The sequence below is a fragment of the Somniosus microcephalus genome, chromosome 7 (assembly GCF_052327205.1).
Source record: "Somniosus microcephalus isolate GS21.2 chromosome 7, FLI_Smic_1.0, whole genome shotgun sequence".
NCBI lineage: Eukaryota > Metazoa > Chordata > Chondrichthyes > Squaliformes > Somniosidae > Somniosus > Somniosus microcephalus.
This window is the reverse complement of record NC_140993.1, coordinates 70,060,744-70,081,802: the sequence shown is the minus strand read 5'-3', so window position 1 is coordinate 70,081,802 and position 21,059 is coordinate 70,060,744. Positions and strand designations below refer to the sequence as shown.

At 47.1% G+C, this 21,059-nt stretch overlaps 1 protein-coding gene across 4 annotated transcripts in view; it reads right to left on the bottom strand.

Annotated features, from left to right (window-relative positions):
• Window positions 1-21,059, bottom strand: part of setd2 (SET domain containing 2, histone lysine methyltransferase) — a 108,198-nt gene that overhangs the window by 33,920 nt on the left and 53,219 nt on the right. For all 4 annotated transcript variants that reach the window (XM_085992558.1, XM_085992559.1, XM_085992560.1 and 1 more), the window contains exons 4-11: window positions 14,607-19,318; window positions 10,788-10,916; window positions 9,078-9,206; window positions 7,632-7,755; window positions 5,693-5,770; window positions 2,093-2,190; window positions 1,045-1,180; window positions 221-355 (exon numbers count right to left, since the gene is read on the bottom strand). In XM_085992558.1, coding sequence (XP_085848684.1) covers window positions 221-355; window positions 1,045-1,180; window positions 2,093-2,190; window positions 5,693-5,770; window positions 7,632-7,755; window positions 9,078-9,206; window positions 10,788-10,916; window positions 14,607-19,318 — 5,541 coding nt within the window. The remainder of the gene's footprint in view (window positions 1-220; window positions 356-1,044; window positions 1,181-2,092; window positions 2,191-5,692; window positions 5,771-7,631; window positions 7,756-9,077; window positions 9,207-10,787; window positions 10,917-14,606; window positions 19,319-21,059) is intronic.

The window sequence follows — 21,059 nt, the reverse complement described above, 5'->3', positions numbered from 1 at the left end:
TGGAGAAGTAAACGCCAGTAAGATTTGAGTGACCAGACTGATCAATTTACCAATGAGTCAAAGCAGTACAAAGACACAGACTCCTACCTAATCGCCATCACACTGTACTGGCAGCTAGTAATCCTCCCTGGATTGACGTCAAGCTTAAGGTTTTACTCAGGTTACGATGGTGCTCTCCCACCCCTCCACCCCCCCCACTCCGAGCTCCTCTTCTCGTTACCTGTATAATCTTGAGGCAGGTCAGTTTCTGCTCCATCGTCTCTATCCGGACCATCAGCCGGGTTAAGCTGAGCACGTGGTCCGAGTCGCACAGTCCATCGCCGTTCTCCAGGAAGGCCTCCAGTTCTTCATCCACCTGACAATTGAAGAGGAAAGCGGAGCTTGACCACTTGGCTCGACTAATACCACACTCTGTGACAGAGGGTAGTGTCCGAGTCCCTCCCCCTCCTGAACCTCCCAAGCACTCTTGCCAGTTAAAAGGGACCGCGTATGCTGTGGCACCACAGGAGGACGATGGGAAGTTAAAGAAGACACGTTACTTGTGTGGTTCCTCTGGGTGGGTTAAAGGGCAAAGGAACCATGTGGTGTGACACTGAGCTGCACAGGCCAGGGAAGGCCCAGATCAGTCAGTACGGAGTTAACCGATCACAGCCAGAACAACATTTGGGCTGCTATACTTATTAGCAGATTTATTTCTAGATTTATAAAACTGAATTCAAACTGCCATGGTGGGATCTGAACTCCAGTTCTCTAGATTACTAGTGCAGCAAGATAACCACTACACCACCGTACGAAGGGTGTGATGCCTCGCCTATGGTCGAAGAGGCAACTCACACATACCATCTAGGATCACGTAAAATAAATTTCCACTCGTGTAAGGCACCAGAGGGTGTCTGGTCCCCATGGAACTCGGATCCCTGGGCTTTGTCACGAGTCGGCAACTTCAGGAGAGGAGGGGAAAAAACCGGGAGAGTGGGAGAGAAAAGGAAGCTGCAATTCATATGGTAAAAGTCGCGTCACGGGCAGGGTTAAAGCAATACTCACAGAGTCTTTCTTCCGGGACCGATCCTTGTCCTTTAGTTTAACCTTCCCTCCGGCAGCCCGGATGCTGACCCGGTTTTCACCGCCCAGGTACCCGCGGCAATTTGCCGATCCACAGAAACATTTCTGAGCCTCCTTGCTGCAGTCAAGGAAGATTAAAAAAAACATCCATGAGTAGCTGTTATAAGCTTCGGGTCTAACTACAGATAGTCACCTGGGTACAAGTGATCGGAGCATCTTACGTTGAGGAGTGTGCCCACACTAACCAGTACGTAACTATCAGATAGAGTATCCCAGGGGTGTAACTGTAGGACACCCTGCTGGTAGCAGTTTGATACAACTGAGTGACTTCCTAGATCACTTCAGAAGGCAGTTAAGAGTCAGCTACGTTGGTGTGGGGCTGGAGTCACATGTAGGCCAGACTGGGTAAGAACGGCAGGGTTCCTTCCCTGAAGGACATTGGTGAACCAGTTGGGCTTTTACGACAATCCGACAACTTCATGGTCACTTTTACTGAGACCAGCTTTTTATTTCCAGATTTTTTTTTTATTAAACGGATTTCAAATTCTCAAACTGCCATGATGGGATTTGAACTCCCGGTTCTCTAGATTTCTAGTCCAGTCACAACCGCTAAACTCAACGGCGCAGCCCCTCAATGCAGCCATCTTCCTAATGTCACATTCACGGTACATTTGGAGCTCTTGCAGGCCCCTACTGTTCCAGGATTTTGACCCAGTGTCGATGAAGGAATGGCGAGATGTGTCTAAGTCAAGATGGTGCGCGTGTGAGAGAGACTTGGACATGATGGTGTTCCCATGCACCTGCTGCCCTTGCCCTTCTAGATGGTGGAGGTCACAGGTTCGGGAGATGCTGCCGAAGATGCCTTGGCGAGTTGCTGCAGTGCATCCTGTGGATAGTACGCACCACAGCCACGGTACGCCAGTGGTGTTATATTGAGTGCGATTTACATCCAAGTCTTTGATGCCCTGTACAAGTGGAGTATAAACAGAGGCACTTCAGCAGTGTTAACAGCCTGCTCAACGGGTCTTACCCATATCTCTGAAACTGGTAATCGAAGGTCAGCTCTGCCCCAGCCGGAACCGTCTTAGTTGTGAAGAATCCAACCCGGAGTTGCCCGTTTACCGTCCACTAGAAAGAACACAGATGTCAGGAAAAGTAAATCCAGCAGACTTTTACATATAGATACAATAAAGTTTACAGGACAAGGCTGTCAGTTTGGCTCAGTGGTAGCACTTACTTCTGAGTCAGGAGGTCGTGGGTTCAAGCCTCACTCCAGAGATTTGAGCTCATAGTCTTGGCTAACACTTCAGTGCAGTACTGAGGGAGTGCTGCACTGTTGGAGGTGCCGTCTTTCGGATGAGTCGTTAAACTGAGGCCCACGTCTGCCCTCTCAGGTGGACATAAAAGATCCCATGATACTACAGGTAGACTATCCTTTATCCGAACTTCCGAAAACCGAAACCCTCTAAAAACCGAAAGTTTTTTCGTTCAGCGTAAGTCGTGCGCACGACATGACCAGAGTGGCGCACGACTTACGCTGAGGAGGGCAGAGGGTCACCGAGTTCCCTCCTGGGTAGGAGATTGCAGGCCGAGCCGGGCAGTGTGAAGGAGGTATACCGGGAGAGTGAACCCAACAATACAGTGGCCCGTCCGATAGCTGCAGCGGCCTGTCCGATATTCTTTTCTCCCCCCCCGACCCCCACCCTTTCGGATAAGGGATAGTGTATCCTTTATCCGCACTTCCAAAAACCGAAATCCTCTGAAAACCGAAAGTTTTTTCGTTCAGCGTAAGTCGTGCGCACGACCCCGACCCCCGCTGACCCCCACGCCGACCCCCCGACAAATTTCCCAGTCTTATAAAATACCTTCTGAAATCCGAAATCCGAAACACGGCTGGTCCCGAGGTTTTCGGATAAAGGATAGTCTACCTGTATTCCAAGAACAGGGGAGTTCCCCCGTTTCCTGGACAATATTTATCCCTCAACCAACACCATCAAAAACGATGATCTGGTCATCCATCTCAATTTCTGGGACCTGGCTGAGCGCAAATTGGCTTCCACATTACCCCAGTGACTACATTTCAAAAGTAATTCATTGGCTGTAAAGCGCTTTGGGACGTCCCAAGGACGTGAACGGCGCTACAGAAATGCAAGGTCTTTCTTTTAAAAGATGACCAACTAACTCGTGACTCAACATTAGCAACACGTTGGGATGACATCTGGTTTTTTTAATAGCTAATATTCATCTGACTTTAAGGATGGGGTGGAGCGGGGGAGGGCAAGAATATTTCAGCGTTCCTTTATCCCACAATTCCTCCTAACTCACTTTCGCTTGGCTCCCAACAGGCCCGGGTTACAAGGAGAGCACTGTACTCCACAGTAAAGGCTCGGGCCTGCCGCCTCTCCGATACATTCTAAAGTCCAGCAGCACTAGGCCTGGCGATGATCTCAATGAGGCGCACGAGCAGTTTAAGAAGGGCCGCCCCAGCCCAGCCGATGGCTCCGTGGGTCCAGTCACTGTGGACTAAACCAGTTCTGTCCAATAGAAATCACTAACTAGCCACAGCGACACCACTGTAGCCACATGCACTGATTTTAGTAGAAAACACCTCACACACAATACAGGTAAATGTACAGCACATGTATATGTTTACTTAACAAACATCAACTAGCATTCAGTAACCAAGGAAGTAAAACACTCAACAGTCAGGAAACACTTGCACACTTATGCTTTTTGTCTTATCATTGTTCCATCAAACACACAAAAAGGTAAAAGTTTACATGCATATGCCATGCAAATATGAGTATTGAGGTCACATGCCCAACGACTATGGCTATTACTCATTTTTAAATGACTAATCACCATCAGCTACATCTGGGTTCCCAATTAGACACGTGACTAGTGGTGAACGTATTGGACAACACAGGACCGGAAGGTCCTAGGTTCAATTCCTAGTCCACACTGGGGGGGGCAGGGTCCCGACTCCTGGAAAATGAAGCTTGCTAGAAAGTCAGACAGACAAAAAGACTTGCATTTATATAGAGCCTCTCGCAACCTCAGGACGTCCCAAAGTGCTTTACAGCCAATCAAGTACTTTTGAAGTGCAGTCACTGCTGTAATGTAGGAATCGCGGCAGCCAATTTGCGCACAGCAAGCTCCCACAAACAGCAATGTGATCATCCATTTTAGCGATGTTGGTTGGGGGTTAAATATTGGTGAAAGTGTAAAGACAATTGGCGAGGACTCAATAGTGCTGTGCTGTCTTCCACAGCGCAATAGCCTACTGACAGCTAAAGCCTTGGCTCACTCACACAAGAAAAATGACCACTTGTGTGAGAGATTGTTGGGGCTCCCAACATCGTCAGGAAAAAATAAAAAGAAAATGAACAAAAAATGGAAAAGGGCAGCAGGTGCACAGGCACACCATCACCTCCAAGTTCCCCTTGGAGTCTCACACCAGCCTGACTTCCACAGATTATCACTGTTTCTTCATCTTCGCTGGGTGAAAATCCTGGAACTCCCTACCCAACAGCACTGTGGGAGTACCTTCACCACACGGACTGCAGCGGTTCAAGAAGAAAGTCAACCACCACCTTCTCGAGGGCAACTAGGGATGGTCAATAAATGGTTGTCGTGTCCGTGACAACAACAACAATTTGTATTTATATAGCACCTTTAACGTAGTAAAACGTCCCAAGGCACTTCACTAGAGTATTTTAGACAAAATATTTGACACTGATCCACATAAGGATAAATTAGGACAGGTGACCAAAAGCTTGGTCAAAGAGGTAGGTTTTAAGGAGCGTCTTAAAGCAGGAAAGAGGTAGCAAGGCGGACAGGTTTAGGCAGGGAATTCCAGAGCTTAGGGCCTAGGCAACAGAAGGCACGGCCACCAAAGGTTGATCAATTATAATCAGGGATCCTCAAGAGAGCAGGATTAAAGGAGCGCAGATATCTCCGGGGGGTTTGTGGGGCTGAAGAAGATTACAGAGATAGGAAGGGGTGAGGCCATGGAGGGATTTGAAAACAAGGATGAGAATTTTGAAATCGAGGCACTGCTTAACCAGGAGCCAATGTAGGTCAGTGAGCACAGGGGTGATGGGCGAACGGGACTTGTTGCGAGTTAGGACACGGGCAGTCGAGTTTTGGATGACCTCAAGTTTACGTAGGGTAGAAGGTGGGAGGCCAGCCAGGAGTGCGCTGGAATACTCAAGCCTAGAGGTAACAAAGGCATGGATGAGGGACATAATATATTTATTCTCAGTATATGTATGAAAGATCAGGAACTGGAACCCTGGCTGGTTCTCCCATCCAGAGGTACTGAAGCCAATTGTAGCAGCCCAAATGTTGTCCTAGCTAACAACAGTTACCTCAGTGCAGACCAAGAATCCAATCTGGGCCTTCCTTGATCTGTATGGCTCAGTGCCACGACACATGGTTCATTTTCCCATTAATCCACCCAGCGGAGTCATACATAAATGATGCATTTTCTTTAACCTGCGAGAGGGACAGTTTGTTTCTCTCCCATTGTCCTGTTGGATGGGGTATTTGGGGCTAAGGGGGGGGGGGGAAAAACAAGAGAGGGGAAAGTTGTGGCCACATCAGTCCCTTCGCGCTTCCGTTCTCTCACCTTCTGAGTTTCGCAATTGGGCTCACAGCTGTGGTTCATGAAGCGAGAACAATTTCCTTTCAGAGTGGCATCGATGATCTAGTGAAAAGAAAAGGAAAGCAAAAAAAGTGACTTATTTTCATAAATGGAAACCACTAGTTTGCCTTCAAAACCACAAGTAAAGCAGCCGCTCATTTTACACAGACGCGCACACAAAGTAGGATTCAGACTGACAAAGTAAAGCCCCAATTTAGGCCGAAAGACCTGGTGTAGCCCTGAGGGACTTGGACACTGTCAGAGATCTCACCTCTCGGACTGAACGTTGAGCCCAGATTCCTGGTGTTAAAGATCTCCCAATGTCCTGGCCAACATTCCTCATTCAGCCGGTACGATCGAGAGGCACGTCACTTTAGCTCACTGTCAGACTTTGGTGCTGCAGCATTTCCAAACAACACTCACTCCACTCGATTCACCGCATGAAGTGAATCTTTCTTCGGCAGCATCTCCCAAACCCGCGACCTCCACCACCAAAAATGACAAGCAAAGTAGGTGCTTGGGAACACCATCACCTCCCGAGTTCTCCACCAAGTCACACACAATCCTAACTTGGGCATATATGACAGTTCCTTCATAGCCTTTGCGTCAAAATCCTGGAACTCCCTACCTAACAGCATTGTGGGAGTTCCTTCACCACACGGACTGCAGGGGTTCAAGAAGGCGGCTCACCACCACCTTCTCGAGGACAACTAGGGATGGGCAATAAATGCTGGACTTGCCAGCGATGCCTACATTGCAGGGTTGGATTAAAATAAAAGTGATTTGAGATGTTTCAATGCCATGAACAGGCGCTTTGTAAATGGCTACATTTTTTCCTTCCTTGTAAGGTTGCTAGGGAGAAATGCAGCAATGCTTGATGCCACGTAGAGTGGTTGGGCGCGAGTTCACGGTGCATGTTAGTTTACAATCACGACAGGTGACTGCTACGAGGAGGCACTGAGTATAGACTAGGCAGACAGAGGAGTGGGAGAAAAAGACTTTTCTTTAGAATGACCTGCTCCTTTCTTCAACACCACCTAACACAACACTAGGCCTCACAGCCAGCAAGATCCAATGTCCAGCCAAGGTCCCTTAGCTGATTTCAGCCAGGCCAACAGCTGGGGCAAGGTGTGATAGTTTAAAGATCATCTTGCATTATATAGCGCCTTTCAGACCTCAGGACATCCCAAAACACTTTACAGCCAACTAAGTACTTTTGAAGTGAAGCCACTGTTGTAATGTAGGGAAATGCGGCAGTCAATTTATGCAGAGCAAGATCCCACAAACCGCAATAAGGTAATTGACCAGATAATCTGTTCTAGTGATGTTTGTTGAAGGATAAATAACAGCCAGGACACTGGGAGAACTGCCCTGCTCTTCTTTAAAGTCGGGTCATGGAATCTTTTATGTCCATCTGTGGGGGCAGGTGGACGTCTCATCCAAAAGGTGGCACCTCTGATAGTGCAGCACTCACTCAGTACTGCACTGAAGTGTCAGCCTAGCCTTGGCTCAATGATAGCTCTCTAGCCTCCGACTCAGAAGATTGTGGGTTCAAGTCCCACTCCAGAGACCCGAGTGCATAATCCAGGCGGACAATTCAGTGGTCAGTGAGTCAATAACTAGTGGGCAAAAATTTAAGATCAGTACCAAAACAATGAATAGGGTGGTTGGAGAATTTTTTTTTACAATGCAAAGGATTGTTGGGACATGGAATGCTCCATTAGAAACAGTGGCAGAAGCAGAATCCATAATGGCTTTTAAAAGGGAAATGGATAAATATGTGAAAGTTAAAACAGTGCAGTCAAAGGGCACGGGAATGGGACTAAGGGGACAGTTCCTTCAGCGAGCCAACACACGCACTATGGGCTAAATGGGGACAGGGCAGGGGAACGTGAATCACGAGCAACATGGGCCAGCTTCTCACCTCGTCGTTCTTCAGTGCCATGAAGTAGTAATGGATGTTCTTGTTGCGGGCGTACTCCTTAACTCTCGTCTTGAATTCCTTGTGATCCAGCACTTCCCCGCAATACTCCAGCACAAAGCTATTTCTGCAAAGACAAAGCCCTCCTCGTTACAACAGTGTTTCATACTCCACCACCACCCCCCCCAGTCTTCACTGTAAACCTAACCAGCTTCACCATAGTCGAGGGCTTCACTTTCTCAATCCCCAATAACTTTCTCCATCCGACAGAGGAAGGGCGGGGGTGGCCCCATTTTGATCATTTCATGGTTGAAGACCAATAGCCTTTGGAGATGATGGAAGTTGGAGGCCACAACTGAGATAGTGGGGCTGTGTAGGGGGAGGCCCCAAATGGAAAAATGCCAACCAGACAGCAACAGGAGCTGGAGACAGTGTGGTGATTGGATCTTGTAATAGTTATACCAGACAGAGGTGATCAACAATTGAGCGAAAAGAGAATGAACCTTCTCAAATACCCAGTAACTGAAACTCTTACCAAGAGCTTAAATAACATGCCAATGCTTGATGCCACGTGGAGTGGTTGGGGGATGAGTTCACGACACACGCTAGTTTGCAATCACGGACAGGTGGTCGCTACGAGGAGGCCTCTTGGGCAAGATCTCGGAGACCATACGCAACCCACAGAAGTGGTCCTACGAGGATTGGACCACTGTCCCGTCCATCTTGAGTCACCTGAGTTTTCATTCAGGAGGATGCGTCTGGAGGGGGAAGGTACGATAGGAAAACTACGATAATCATAATTGGAAATGTAGTTGGGGGGATGCAAAGAGGAAACCCACAAATAGCACCTGATCTGCCAGTGATCGGTCATAGTAGCACGAGTGGATGCCTGGAACTGGACTATCTACCAACTTTCAATCTGGTGAATGGTACATATGGGGTGGGGTGGGTGGTGGGGGTGTATGTGACTAACGTCAATAGACTTTTCTCCTCCCGCATCCGCCTCCCCCATGACTCAGTTGGTAATGGCAGCTTGTAACTATGGACCGGTTCGATTCCTGGTCCGTAACGAGTTAGCTGATCTCTGCTGCAGTGGCAGTTGAAGTGCCAAGGTTGGCCTTAGCATCCCTAGGCTGGGGGGGCAGGGGGGGGGAATGCTATCCAGTGACACCCTGCTGAAATGTGTGAGTGCTATTGGATGTTGGGCGAGGACAAAAGTGGGCTCGTCAGTGATGCCTCCATGGTTGAACAGGTCACCAATTCTCACTGTCTAGGCTCACACATGAAGAATGGCTGCTTGGGCAAGATCTCGGAGATCATATGGAGCCCACAGGATCATATCCCTGGAAGAGTCAGCACCTTTGGGCCGATGGGGGGGGCGGAGATAAGGGAGGAGGGGATACACTGGAAATGCTTCACAAATGCAAAGAGAAATTCGCTTTCACTCACACTGACAACTCTTTATCTGCTCGAAGGCCCCAGCCTTTCCTCTCAGTGAGAATGACTTCTACATCTGCATACTGCCGCCTCTGGAACCTCCGGTTTGTACAGTACTCTCCATGCAGACACCTCGACGAGCTGAGAAGAGGCAACAACAATTGTCTAATGTTACTGCAAAATGTTACACACAACGATCTTCCCTCCGATACAGTCAAACAGGGCCATTCAGCCTGCCCACAAGGGTCCCGTTATTGGCTACTTCACTTCTCTTATCAGACCCCACATTAGAACATTCCTTGAGCAAGTGTGATTTGTTGGTCATCGCCTTGGATATCTCTCTAGCTTTGACAGAATGTGCTACTGTGCACTTCGAAACAAGTTATTACTGTATATGGTTTTCCACCAAAGCTATGCCGTAATTATCCAAATTCCTCTCAGATCGTTCTATCGTTCAGCCACTGCCTCATTGTCACTTAGTTCACTCTCTCACTCTCAGGTCTTTATACCTGACCTGTGTCCCACTTATATAAAATGTCTCCACTCGATCATCCAGCCCTATCCAACCTTGTGTCGGTGATGCTCTACATTTATGAGCTTCCTTTAAACTGTCTGGCCCTCACGTACACAACCTTCATTCTCCCCAAAATGCAGCAGTTGAATCAAATCTCTATTGCCTTCACATCTTTCAATGGGTCAATGAAAATGTTCCTTTCAAAGACACAGCTTTTTCCATCTCTCCAGCAAGACCACTACCACCACTTACTTTTGCTGGGCCCTTCTTCACCTAATGGCACTTTTGACCTCAGCATTTCCTGTGACCTCAAGTGGAACTCCCAATCTCTTCCACGACTGAAGTTTAGAATCATACAGTACAGAAGGTCATCGTGCCTGTGTCAGATCTTAGAAAGAGCTATCCAATTAGTCCCACTCCTGTGCCTTTTCCCCTTAGCTTAGTTTCCTCTTTCATGCTGAGCACTTATTTGCCTACTCAAACAGCTTGTAACTCAGTTCTGTAAAGTTCAAGTCCGTTGAAGACTCAACTCTTGCTCCAGTATCTGGGGAGGCTCTTCCAGTACCTCTCTTGCAAAAAAAGATGAGCAAGCTGGACACCTGACAGACAAAGCAGCTTTCACTTCGAGCTTCATTGCTTTCCTCCTCTCGGCCTACATTTTATCCGCACTACTATGGTCAGTGCTCCCTCTTAACCGTCTCTTGTTCCTCCTAAGCACCAAATGTGATGCCTAGGCAGAGTCAAAACTGATCGTGCTGTCTACTTTAACATATCACTTTTCAAGACCATAAAACTGTGGAAGTCTTCACCTCCCTCATTCTTCTGTTCCTCAACAGCTTTCAAAGCCCAACGACTGCCAACTCCTGATCACCGCTCAACTGACTTAAGTTTTCTCTTCTACACTTTTTGGCTGTGGTGGTGTCCTACACCAAGAGCCTTGAACCATGGCCTCGGATTCTCAATGAACACAAAGAGCCACGGTTGCAATGGCGTATGGCAAGATGAACCCTTTGGACCATCCTGGTTTCACAAGTTGTGCATCATCTCAGCAAGATTGGTGCCCATCTGTAACAAACTGGCCGTATTTCTCAGCGACATTTGACTATTGTCTACCAAAAAGTGCAAGTGCAGACTCTAAAGGGGTCGGGGATAGGAGGGTTCATCCTGGTCCTTGGTTGGCGTTCTCCAATCAATGGGAAGGCACTTACCATTCTATCATGAGTAACCTATTGAGGCAGTCTTCACCACACGCCAGCTCTCCTCGCTCTCGGTCCTCTCTGGACAGCAAACATTCACACTGCATGCGCTTGATGTCGCGGTGAGACTTGCTTTTCTTCCTGCAAAAAGTAAATCAGTCCAATTAAGACTTGGGAAAGGAGATAAATGACTCGAACCTGGCCAGGCTTCACAGATAATCATTCCGATAAAAGGAGTAAACGAGCATTCCCTATGGGCAAGGAATCTCTGACCGTAAAAATCAGCAGCCTGAAGGAGAGATGCGATTTAAATGTCACAGCACTGAAGAGCAGAGAGCATTCCCATCATAAGAACAGGAGCAGGCCATTCAGCCCCTCGAGCCTGTTCCGCCATTCAATCACATCATGGCTGATCTGTACTTCAACTCCATTTACCTGCCCTTGCTCCATATCCTTTGATACCTTTACCTAACAAAAATCTATCGATCTCAGTCTTTGAAAGCTATAACTGACCCAGCGTCCTCAGCCTTTTGGGGGCGCGTGTCCCAGATTTCCACGACCGTGTGTGAAAAAGTGCTTCCTGATTTCACTCCTAACTGGCCTAGCTCTAATTTTAAGATGGAGCCCTCTTGTTCTGGATTCCCCCACCAGAGGAATTAGTTTCTCTGTATCTGCCCTATTGAATTCCTTTATCATTTTAAACACCTCGATTAGATCAATCCCTCAACCGTCTAAACTCAAGGGAATGCAATTCAAGGGAATGCAATTCAAGTTTATGCAACTTCCCTTCCCGAGTATCCTCTCCAAGGGAAGAGTCTGAAGATACAAAAACAACAATCAATGATGGCAAGCACGTTGTTTGAGGCAACAGGAAGGTAAATTTGCACCAGTGAATGGTCTCGGCCCCTTTCAAAGACAAAACGGGGGGGGGGGGGGGGGGGGGGGCAGTCTCGAGGGAAGACAAGTCAAACCCAATACTACAAATAAAAAATCAAATAAAAACAGAAAATAGTGGAAATACACGAAGCTCAGTCAGCATCTGGGAACAGGAAAGGGAAGTCAGTGATGTGTCTTCACTTCTTCAACGTACTGCTCTGAATTTCCAGAATTCTCTGTTTTTATTCAAGTCAGTGAATCCCGTCTCTGTCACCAAGTTACTTGGTCTCCCGAAGCCCTCCCCATCGGCCAAAACATTTGAAAGGTCTCTCCTTCCTGTATTTGTCTCTCACTCTCCTCTATATCTTCCATTCTTCATTCACCTTTTCTTATATCTCACTGCTGTATTCGTCTTTTTCTCATTTCTTCTCTCATTTTTTATAAATCCCTCCTTTCTCTCAGTCTTCTCTCGGAGTTTCACTGTGCTGCGCACACTTTCTCTCTGCCACTCTCAATCGGTCTGTCTGTCTCCCTCTCTCGTCACCTGCCTCTTTTCCCCCATCCCGCTCCTCTGTCTGTCTCTCTTTTTCCCCACCTGTCTCTCCATCCCTCTCCGTCTGTGTGTATGTATACATCGTTCGCTCTCTATCAGTCTGTTTCCGCTCCTTGTCTATTAGTCTGTCTCTATATATTATATCACCACCCCTTCACTGCATGCATCTCTCTCTCCATTGCCACCCGTTGTATGTGTGAATCTATCTCTTCCTGTGTAGCTCATTAGGAACCTCTATTGGCAGTAACAGGTACTGTAACAAAGGATAATTGAACAGCTTTGCCAATTTTCACCCCACAGTCATTGGGGGTCCTGAACCAGAATACCTAAATCACATGGTGGAAATCAGCAGACAAGACAGAGGTGCAGTACTATAGGCTATTTGACCAAAGGGGGCACGGTGGAGTGAGCGTGACGGGGGCACAGTACTAGAGGGGCCGTGGTGGTGGTGGAGAGCAGCATCGTCCCAATCCCTTCCTCACTATATGGTTAACTCAGGACAACTAGAGATGGGCATTCAATGAGGCCTTGCCAGTGTTGCCCACATCTCAAGAATTTTTTTAATTTTTTTATAGAAGTTCACACAAGTCGAAATAAAATGTAAAAGGTGAAATTCTGTTCTAAATTACACCGTGGAGAACAAACACGAGATACACTCAGTGTCAACCCTAGCTCAGTGGCAGCACTCAACCGTCAGTCAGAAAGTTGTGGGCTCAAGCCCCAATCCAGAGACATAAGCACATAATCTAGGCTGACACTATAGTGCAGTACTGAGGGATGCTGCACTGTCTTTCGGATGAGACGTTAAGAACATAAGAAATAGGAGCAGGAGTAGGCCATTCGGCCCTTCGAGCCTGCTCCGCCATTCAATGAGATCATGGCTGATCTTCTGCAAAGCGGTTCAATTATCCGAGGTACCGTCTGCCCTTTCAGATAGACGTGAAAGATCCCATGGCACTATTTCGATGAGCAGGGGAGTTATCACCGGTGTCCTGGCCAATATTTATCCCTCAACCAACATCACTAAAACAGATTATCTGGTCATCATCTCATTGCTGTTTGTGGGACCTTGCCGTGCACAAACTGGCTGCACTTCAATGGACTACACTTCAAAAGTGCTTCATTGGTTGAAAAGTGCTTTGGGACCTCCCGAGGTCATGAAAGGCGCTATATAAATGAAAGTTCTTTCCCTTTTATTACATTTCAGTCACTGGGTTTTATTTAGTGTTTTTATACTAAGATAGTACAAGAAAAGTCATAACTTAAACCCATGTACTTCAATGTTATGCAAGATGAGAGTATAGCGGTGCTTTGTGATGTGGTAGTGTCGTGGTTGTGGTACTGGACGAGCAGCATAGAGGGTGCGAGTTCAAATCCCACTATGGCAAGTCATGAATAAATCTGGCAATTTGTGGGCTGGCAGCAGGATGACCTCGAGGTGAAGGAAACCTACTTCATCTGCCTCATATGTGCTCGACTCTTAAACGCCACAATTGCTTCAAGGGGAATGTCCACCACCACCTTTGCAGGGCAATGTGGGATGGATAACAAATGCCAGCCTTGTCCCAAGAACAAATAAAAAATAAGTTATTACCTTTAATTGTTCCCAACACGAGTGACAGATCAGTGTCTTACAGCTCAAAATGCTCCTCATAGGAACAGGAGTAGGTCATTAAGCCCCTCAATCCTGTTCTGCCATTCAATTAGATAATTGCTGATCTGTATCTAACGCCATTAACCCACATTTGCTCCACATCCCTTGATACCCTTACCTAAGATAAAACTACCAATCTCAGTCTTGAACATTTCAATTGACCCAGCATTCTCAGCCTTTTGTGGATGAGAATTTCCAGATTTCCACTGCTCTGTGGAAAAAGTGCTCCCTGATTTCATTGCTAAATGGCCTGGCTCTAATTTTAAGCAAAATACTGCGGATGCTGGAAATCTGAAACAACAACAGAAAATGCTGGAAATACTCAGCAGGCCAGGCAGCATCCGTGGAGAGAGAAACAGAGTTAATGTTTCAGGTCTGGGAAGATTGTCGCCTTGTTCTAGATATCCCCACCAGAGAAAAGAGTTTCTCTGCATCTACTTTATCATTTTGAACACCTCAATTAGATCATGCCTCAACCTTCTAAACTCAAGGGAATTACAAGTATATGCAACCTGTCCTCCTAATTTAACCCTTTATGCCCTGGTATCATTCTGGCAAATCTCCTCTGTACCCTCTCCAAGGTCTTGTAATCCTTCCAAAAGTGTAGTGCCAGAATTGGACGCAATACTCCAGCTGAGGCCTAACCAGTGATTTATAAAGGTTTAGCATAACTTCCACTAAGAACCGAGTGTTAATACTTCATTATAGTATAATTAAATAATTTAACAAAAATTCTTTAAAAAGTTACCTCTCTGTCAGGTACAAGTTCTCTTCAATTAGTTCAAAGTAAGGTGGCATCATTCCCAGTTTTGACTGCTCCTTCCAGGACTGTGCGTTTTTGAACTCTTCCATCTTGCACACCAGCGTGACCCATTCTTTGTACGGCATCATGGGATGTGGATCCGGCTCAGCGTTAACTTGCTCGCAGTCCCGCGTGTCGACATCACTTTCCAAATCCGTGTCCACCTCCTCTTGCTGCAGCTTCTGGGATCTCCCCTGCTCATCGTCTGACCTTTTCTCCAACATTTTGACCCTTGGGTCCTTGTCTGCCGTAGAGTCGCTGGCCTTTAGCACCAGCGTGGTCCCCTTACTGGAATTGCTGGTTATCTCGTGAGCCTGCAGAGAGCTCACGCCTTTGGGAACAGATCGTGGGTCACGGTTCACAGCTTCGTAGCTTGCAAAGTCATCGGTCATAGAGTCCGGCTGCACCTGTCCTTGAACATCTGAGCCAGATATGTCTTGACCCAACTGGTAGCTACTGTACAATGCTGATTTGGAGTTCAACCTGGGATCCCAGTAATTGGCTCTACTACTTTGCCAGTAACTACTCCTGTCGCCCAAATCGGCTTCCTCCATTCGGTAGCCATATCTCCGGTACACTCCGTAACTGCTATCCGGCTGCTGACAACTGCTGCTCGGCTTCTCCGGCTGAGAGAAGTCCCAGTCAAGGCTATCCAAATACTCTAGACTATGAAAAGACCCCATATCTTGGGCCTGTTGCTGCGACCAAGGGCCAACCTGCCTGCTGTCTGGCTTTTCTCCGAGGCTTTTCTCTGCCCCACGAGACGGTTGAGCACCGCTTTGTCCGGCTGCAAAACTGTCCGAGTGGCTGCTGGGCGTGTGCGGGTGCCTTTCCGCCAATCCGTCCGCACGCGGAGATTCGGTCGAGCCAGATTTCTCGTCCGGCGGAGGGAGCTGGTTTTGGTCTGGTGAAAACCTATCGGGCTGACTGGTACTGTCCGCCTTGTCACTAGACAATTGCTGCTTGCTGCTTTGGCGGCTCTCACTAACGGGAGAAAGCTGACTCGATGAAGCCTGCGGCTGGTCCTCTGGTTTTTTGGGAGAGGGCAAGTGGCTGCCCTGAACTTCATCACCCTGACCTTGGCCACCAACAATCTCCTGGGGAACACTTCCATGTTGGACACTGTTCTGGAGATGTTCCGGACCAGGTTTCTCTTCTGCTTCTCGTTTGCTGCCTTCGACGCTCAAATGCTTCTTTTCTTGCTGATTGCTTCTGGAAGAGGACGAGGAAGATGAAGGAGAGGACGACAGACTCTTCTTCTCCTCCAACGTCAACGTAGAATTCTTGGGAACTATCACAACAGATTGCAAGCGGTTTCTGGGGACGCCACCGTCATCGGAATCGGAGCTCGTTTCACTTTCTTCGCTCTCCTGCTCACTGCTGCTCTTGACATCCTCTGAACACTCTTCATTTTCAGAGCTTACGCTGTTGTATTCTGCCTTCATGGAGCTGCTGTCACAGTAAGACTTGGTTTTGTAATTCTGTAAACTGTGTTCCGCTTCATTTGAGCTCGTCAGGTCGGCAGTGCTCAAAGGCGGTGGCCTCTCAGCCACCTCCACAGCCAAGTCTTCATCGGTCTCTTCCTCATCTTCAGAAATTTCCATCGACTGCTCTGGCTCCACTTTAACAGAACTATCTGGTCTGGCAGAGAAAAAGGTTTCTTCGTTATTTGTTGATGGACTCTCAGTCTTCACTTCTGAAGACTCCTTAGTTTCAAAAGTAAGGTGGCTGGCCAAATCTGTGTACAATCTAACTTTCTCAAATGAATCCCAATTTTGGTCACCAGGCACTACATTCAGTTTACTTTTGCAATTGTTAAAGCTATTTGGATCGTGAAACAGTCTATCGTTTTTTGATTCAGAACCATCTCCTTCACTGGTGTGTTGCTCCCTTTGACTATCCACATCCCTATTTTCTGTTGACTCTTCGCCTTGGTGTTTTGTGTCTCTTGTGCAACTTCCAACATCAGCCGAAACAGTCCAAACTGCATCTAAATACAAGCGGGGCACAGACACGGACTCGTCCGGTGTGGGACAGGCCAAAATCTCCGCCGTCTCGGTGTAGTGCGAAGTGCTGAATTCCTCCAGTTTTGGGTGGACCAAAGACTTAACCTCATCTGGGCTGGGATGAGGTGAGGTTTTCAAATCATTAGTTATGAAATGAGGCGGGGACAGCAACTCATTTGATAGGGAACGAGATGAAACCGTCAAATCAGCCTCGCAATGAAGTGAAGATCTCAGTTCTTCATCTGATTCTGAGCAAGATGAAACTTTTGCCAAAGATCCATCTAATTTAGAACCAGCTGAAGGTCCGGCTATTTCGACAGCGAGTCTGGAGTGGCAGAACATCCTCGGTAAATCTGATGTAGAATACGGTGAGGTGCTTACATAATTGTCCGATTGGTGATCAAGTGAGGAACAAATCTCATCTGATCTAGAAACTGTCTGCATTGTTCCTGACTTGTACAGTTCAGGAACCTCTCTGAATTCATCTTCTGACTCAGAGCATGAAGTCCTTCTTAATTCCCTGTCAGATGTATAAGGGGGCGAAGTCCTCATCTTATGGGATCTGAAACTAGATGTAGTTATCCTTGACTGCCGATCTGACTTACAGCTTGCCCACGAGTCCAATTCCGGTTCTGGTTCAGAAGAGTCCATTTTAATTACTTCCATTTCATAGCAAGTAGTCGACTTAGAATGAGATGGAGTTACCATGGAGTTCTTGTCCGACCTACTGTTAGTCCATGGGTCTAATTCTGGCCCTGCAGAATCCATTTTAACCACTTCCATTTCATAGCAAGTAGTTGACTTACAATAAGATGGGGTTACCATTGAGTTATTGTCTGATCTACTGTTAGTCCACGAGTCCAATTCTGGTTCGGAAGAGTCCATTTTAACTACTTCTATTTCACAGCAAGTAGTTGATTTAGAATGTAATGGGGATATCCTTGAATTAATATCAGGCTTGTGACTTCTCCTGGAATCTGATTCTAGCTCTGGGCAGTCCCCTTGAATTGCTTCCATTCCACAACAAGTGGATGACTTGGAATGAGATGGAACTGTCTTTGAGTTACTGTCCAGCTTAGAACATTTCCTCGAGTCCATTTCTGGTTCTGGGGAGTCCTTCTTTACTGCTACCTCATGGCAAGAGGTTACAGATTTGGAATGAGATGAAGTTGTCCTCAAATGACTATCAGACTTGGAGATTCTCCTGCAGTCCAATTCCGGGTCAGACGAGTTGGTTTTAACTACTTCTGGTTTATGACAAGAAAGCGATGACTTTGAATGGTATGAAGATATCTTTGAATGACCGTCCGTTTTGGACAATTTCCTGGAATCTAATTCTGGTTCAGGAGAATTAATTTTAGAGCTTTCTGACTCATAACAAGATGTTGATGTTTTGGATATTTTATCTGACTTAGATTTAGTCCTTCTAGTCTCTCTTTCTGATTCAGAGCACGACGAAGTTGCCCTCAGATCTCTATCCGACCGTGACTGGTATTTCCGCAAGTCTCTATAGGATTTAGAATGCAATGAAGTCCTTCTCAAGTCATTTGATCTGGGATGATACCTTCTGGAATCTTCTTCAGAATCTGAACAAGAGGAAGCATCTCTTAAATCAGACCCCAATTTGGAACGAGAAGATTTGCTCCTTTCTGAGTAAGGGGAGCCTCTACGATATCCTCTGTCTTTCTCATGGTAATAAGAGGTCCTTGACCGGTCTGACTTCGAGTAAGAAGGGGGTGCCCTTGAATCTCTATCGGAGCGAGATCGAGATGAACTGACTCTTTCCTCTCTCCCATACTTTGACCGGGATGAAGTCCTTCTCGTATCTCGCTCAGACTTGGAACGACCGCTGCTCCTCTTATCTCGCTCAGACTTGGAATGAGAGGAAACCTTTTCTACCTCATCGATTTTGGAAGCCACTGGATTTTTCCTAACATCGCGATCAGATTCAGCGTTTTTCATGTCCTGCGACTTCAAACTAGGCGACTTCCTCAATAAATCCCCCTCAGACTCCGAACCAGCTGATTGTACTTGCATTGCTTCTTCTGCCTGAGTAACCTTGCTAAGCTCATCGTCTTCAGAAGATGAGGAGACACTCTTGAACTCCTCCAAGTTATCACCCATCCCAATGTGGGATGTACTGAGATTCTGATTTGACGGTTTCGGTTCAACAGCCACCTTGGTCACAGTTTCACTTCCTCCTGTAGAATCTTTCTTGACTGCTACATCCACAGGTTCCTCCACTGACGAGCTACACGGTTCCCTGTCAGACAAACTCACAGGTTTGGCTGCATCGTTGAGATGCTTCTTCTTGAAGTGCACCTTGCTCCACTCTACCTTGGATTTGGGCGGTGAGGTAGCAATCTCTGCAGCATCGGCCGAATCACTGTCACTTTTACTGTCCTGGCTCCCTTTCACAGAAATGGGAGGCAACGTCAGAGGTGGAATCTTGACTTCATCCGGCTCAGTCCCAATGGCACTTTGGAACCTATTTCGTAAGGTCTTTGTTACATTGAAGGTAAAAGACACCTTCTGCCGTCCTTGGTCCTCCAGGTTGACTTTTGCCTTGGTGCCCTTGGGTAGAAATCGACTACAGCCTTTTGTCACTTGCCCCTTGAGAACATTCAACACCAATGGATTCTCCGACTTGACCTGCAACGGTATTGGGCACATTTTAGGTACAACTCTGCAAGTTCACAGTCATTTCATTACAATTCACTCGCAAAGGAATGTCAATCAAGGCAACAGGTCTTTACATAGAAACATAGAAGATAGGAGCAGGAGTAGGCCATTCGGCCCCTCGAGCCTGCTCCGCCATTAAATGAGATCATGGCTGATCATCCAAATTCAGTACCCTGTCCCCGATTTCTCCCCATACCCCTCGATCCCTTTAGCCTTAAGAAATATATCTAACTCCTTCTTGAATATATTTAATGAATTGGCCTCTACTGCCTTCTCTGGGTGAAGAAACTCCTCCTCATCTCTGTCCTAAATGGCTTATCCCTCATCCTTAGACTGTGACCCCTGGTTCTGGACTCCCCAACCATCGGGAACATCCTTCCTGCATCTAGTCTGTCTAGTCTTGTTAGAATTTTATAAGTTTCAATGAGATCCCCTCTCATTCTTCTAAACTCCAGCGAGTATAAGCCCAATCGACCCAATCTCTCCTCATACGTCATTCCTGCCATCCCTGGTATCAGCCTGGTGAATCATCGCTGCACTCCCTCCATGGCAAGAACATCCTTCCTCAGATAAGGCGACCAAAACTGCATACAATATTCAAGATGTGGTCTCACCAAGGCCATGTACAACTGCAGCAAGACATCCTTGTTCCTGTACTCAAACCCTCTCGCTACGAAGGCCAACATACCATTTGCCTTCTTAACCGCCTGCTGCACCTGCATGCTTACCTTCAGCGACTGGTGCACAAGGACACCCAGGTCTCTTTGCACTTCCCCTTCTCCCAATCTATTGCCGTTCAGATAATAATCTGCCTTCTTGTTTTTGCCACCAAAGTGGATAACCTCGCATTTATCCACATTATACTGCATCTGCCATCAGTTTGTGATGACTTTGCTGATCTCAGTTACAATTGGCCTCAGTACCCTTGTGCTAGGGTGGGTTCCTGCTCCGGTTAGTTACCCAGTGACCGCCCCCGTTAGAAAAGTGCACGTGGGTGGACATCAGCCGAGGACAGGATTGGACACAGTGGTGGTGCGTCCCACAGTCAAATAGCCTGCTCTTTGTCCAGACCCTGGACATGAAGACTGGCCAATTAGGTGAGGTATTAGAGGCGGTGCAAAAAAGGTTCACTAGATTGATCCCTGGGATGACAGGGTTGTCTTTTGAGGAGAGATTGAGCCTATACTCTGGAGTTTAGAAAAATGAGAGGTGATCTCATTGAAACAGAAGATACTGCGAGGGATTGACAGGCTGGGTGCCAAGAGGTTGCTTCCTCTGGCTGGAGAGTCGAGAATTTTTTGAGGATGTAACTGGTAAAATAGATAAGGGAGAACCAGTGGATGTGGTGCATTTGGACTTTCAGAAGGCTTTCGATAAGGTCCCGCATAAGAGATTAGCGTGTAAAGTTAAGGCACATGGTTTTGGGGGCAAGGTACTGACTTGGATAAGGAACTGGTTGGCAGGGAGGAAGCAAAGAGTTGGAATAAATGGCTCTTTTTCCGAGTGGCAGGCAGTGACTAGTAGGGTACCACAGGGATCGGTCCTAGGACCCCAGCTATTCACAATATATATATAAATGATCTAGACGAGGGAACTAGATGTAATATCTCCAAGTTTGCAGACGACACAAAGCTGGGTGGGCGTGTGTGCTGTGAGGAGGATGCCGAGAAACTCCAGGATGATTTGGACAGGTTGGGTGATTGGGCAGAAG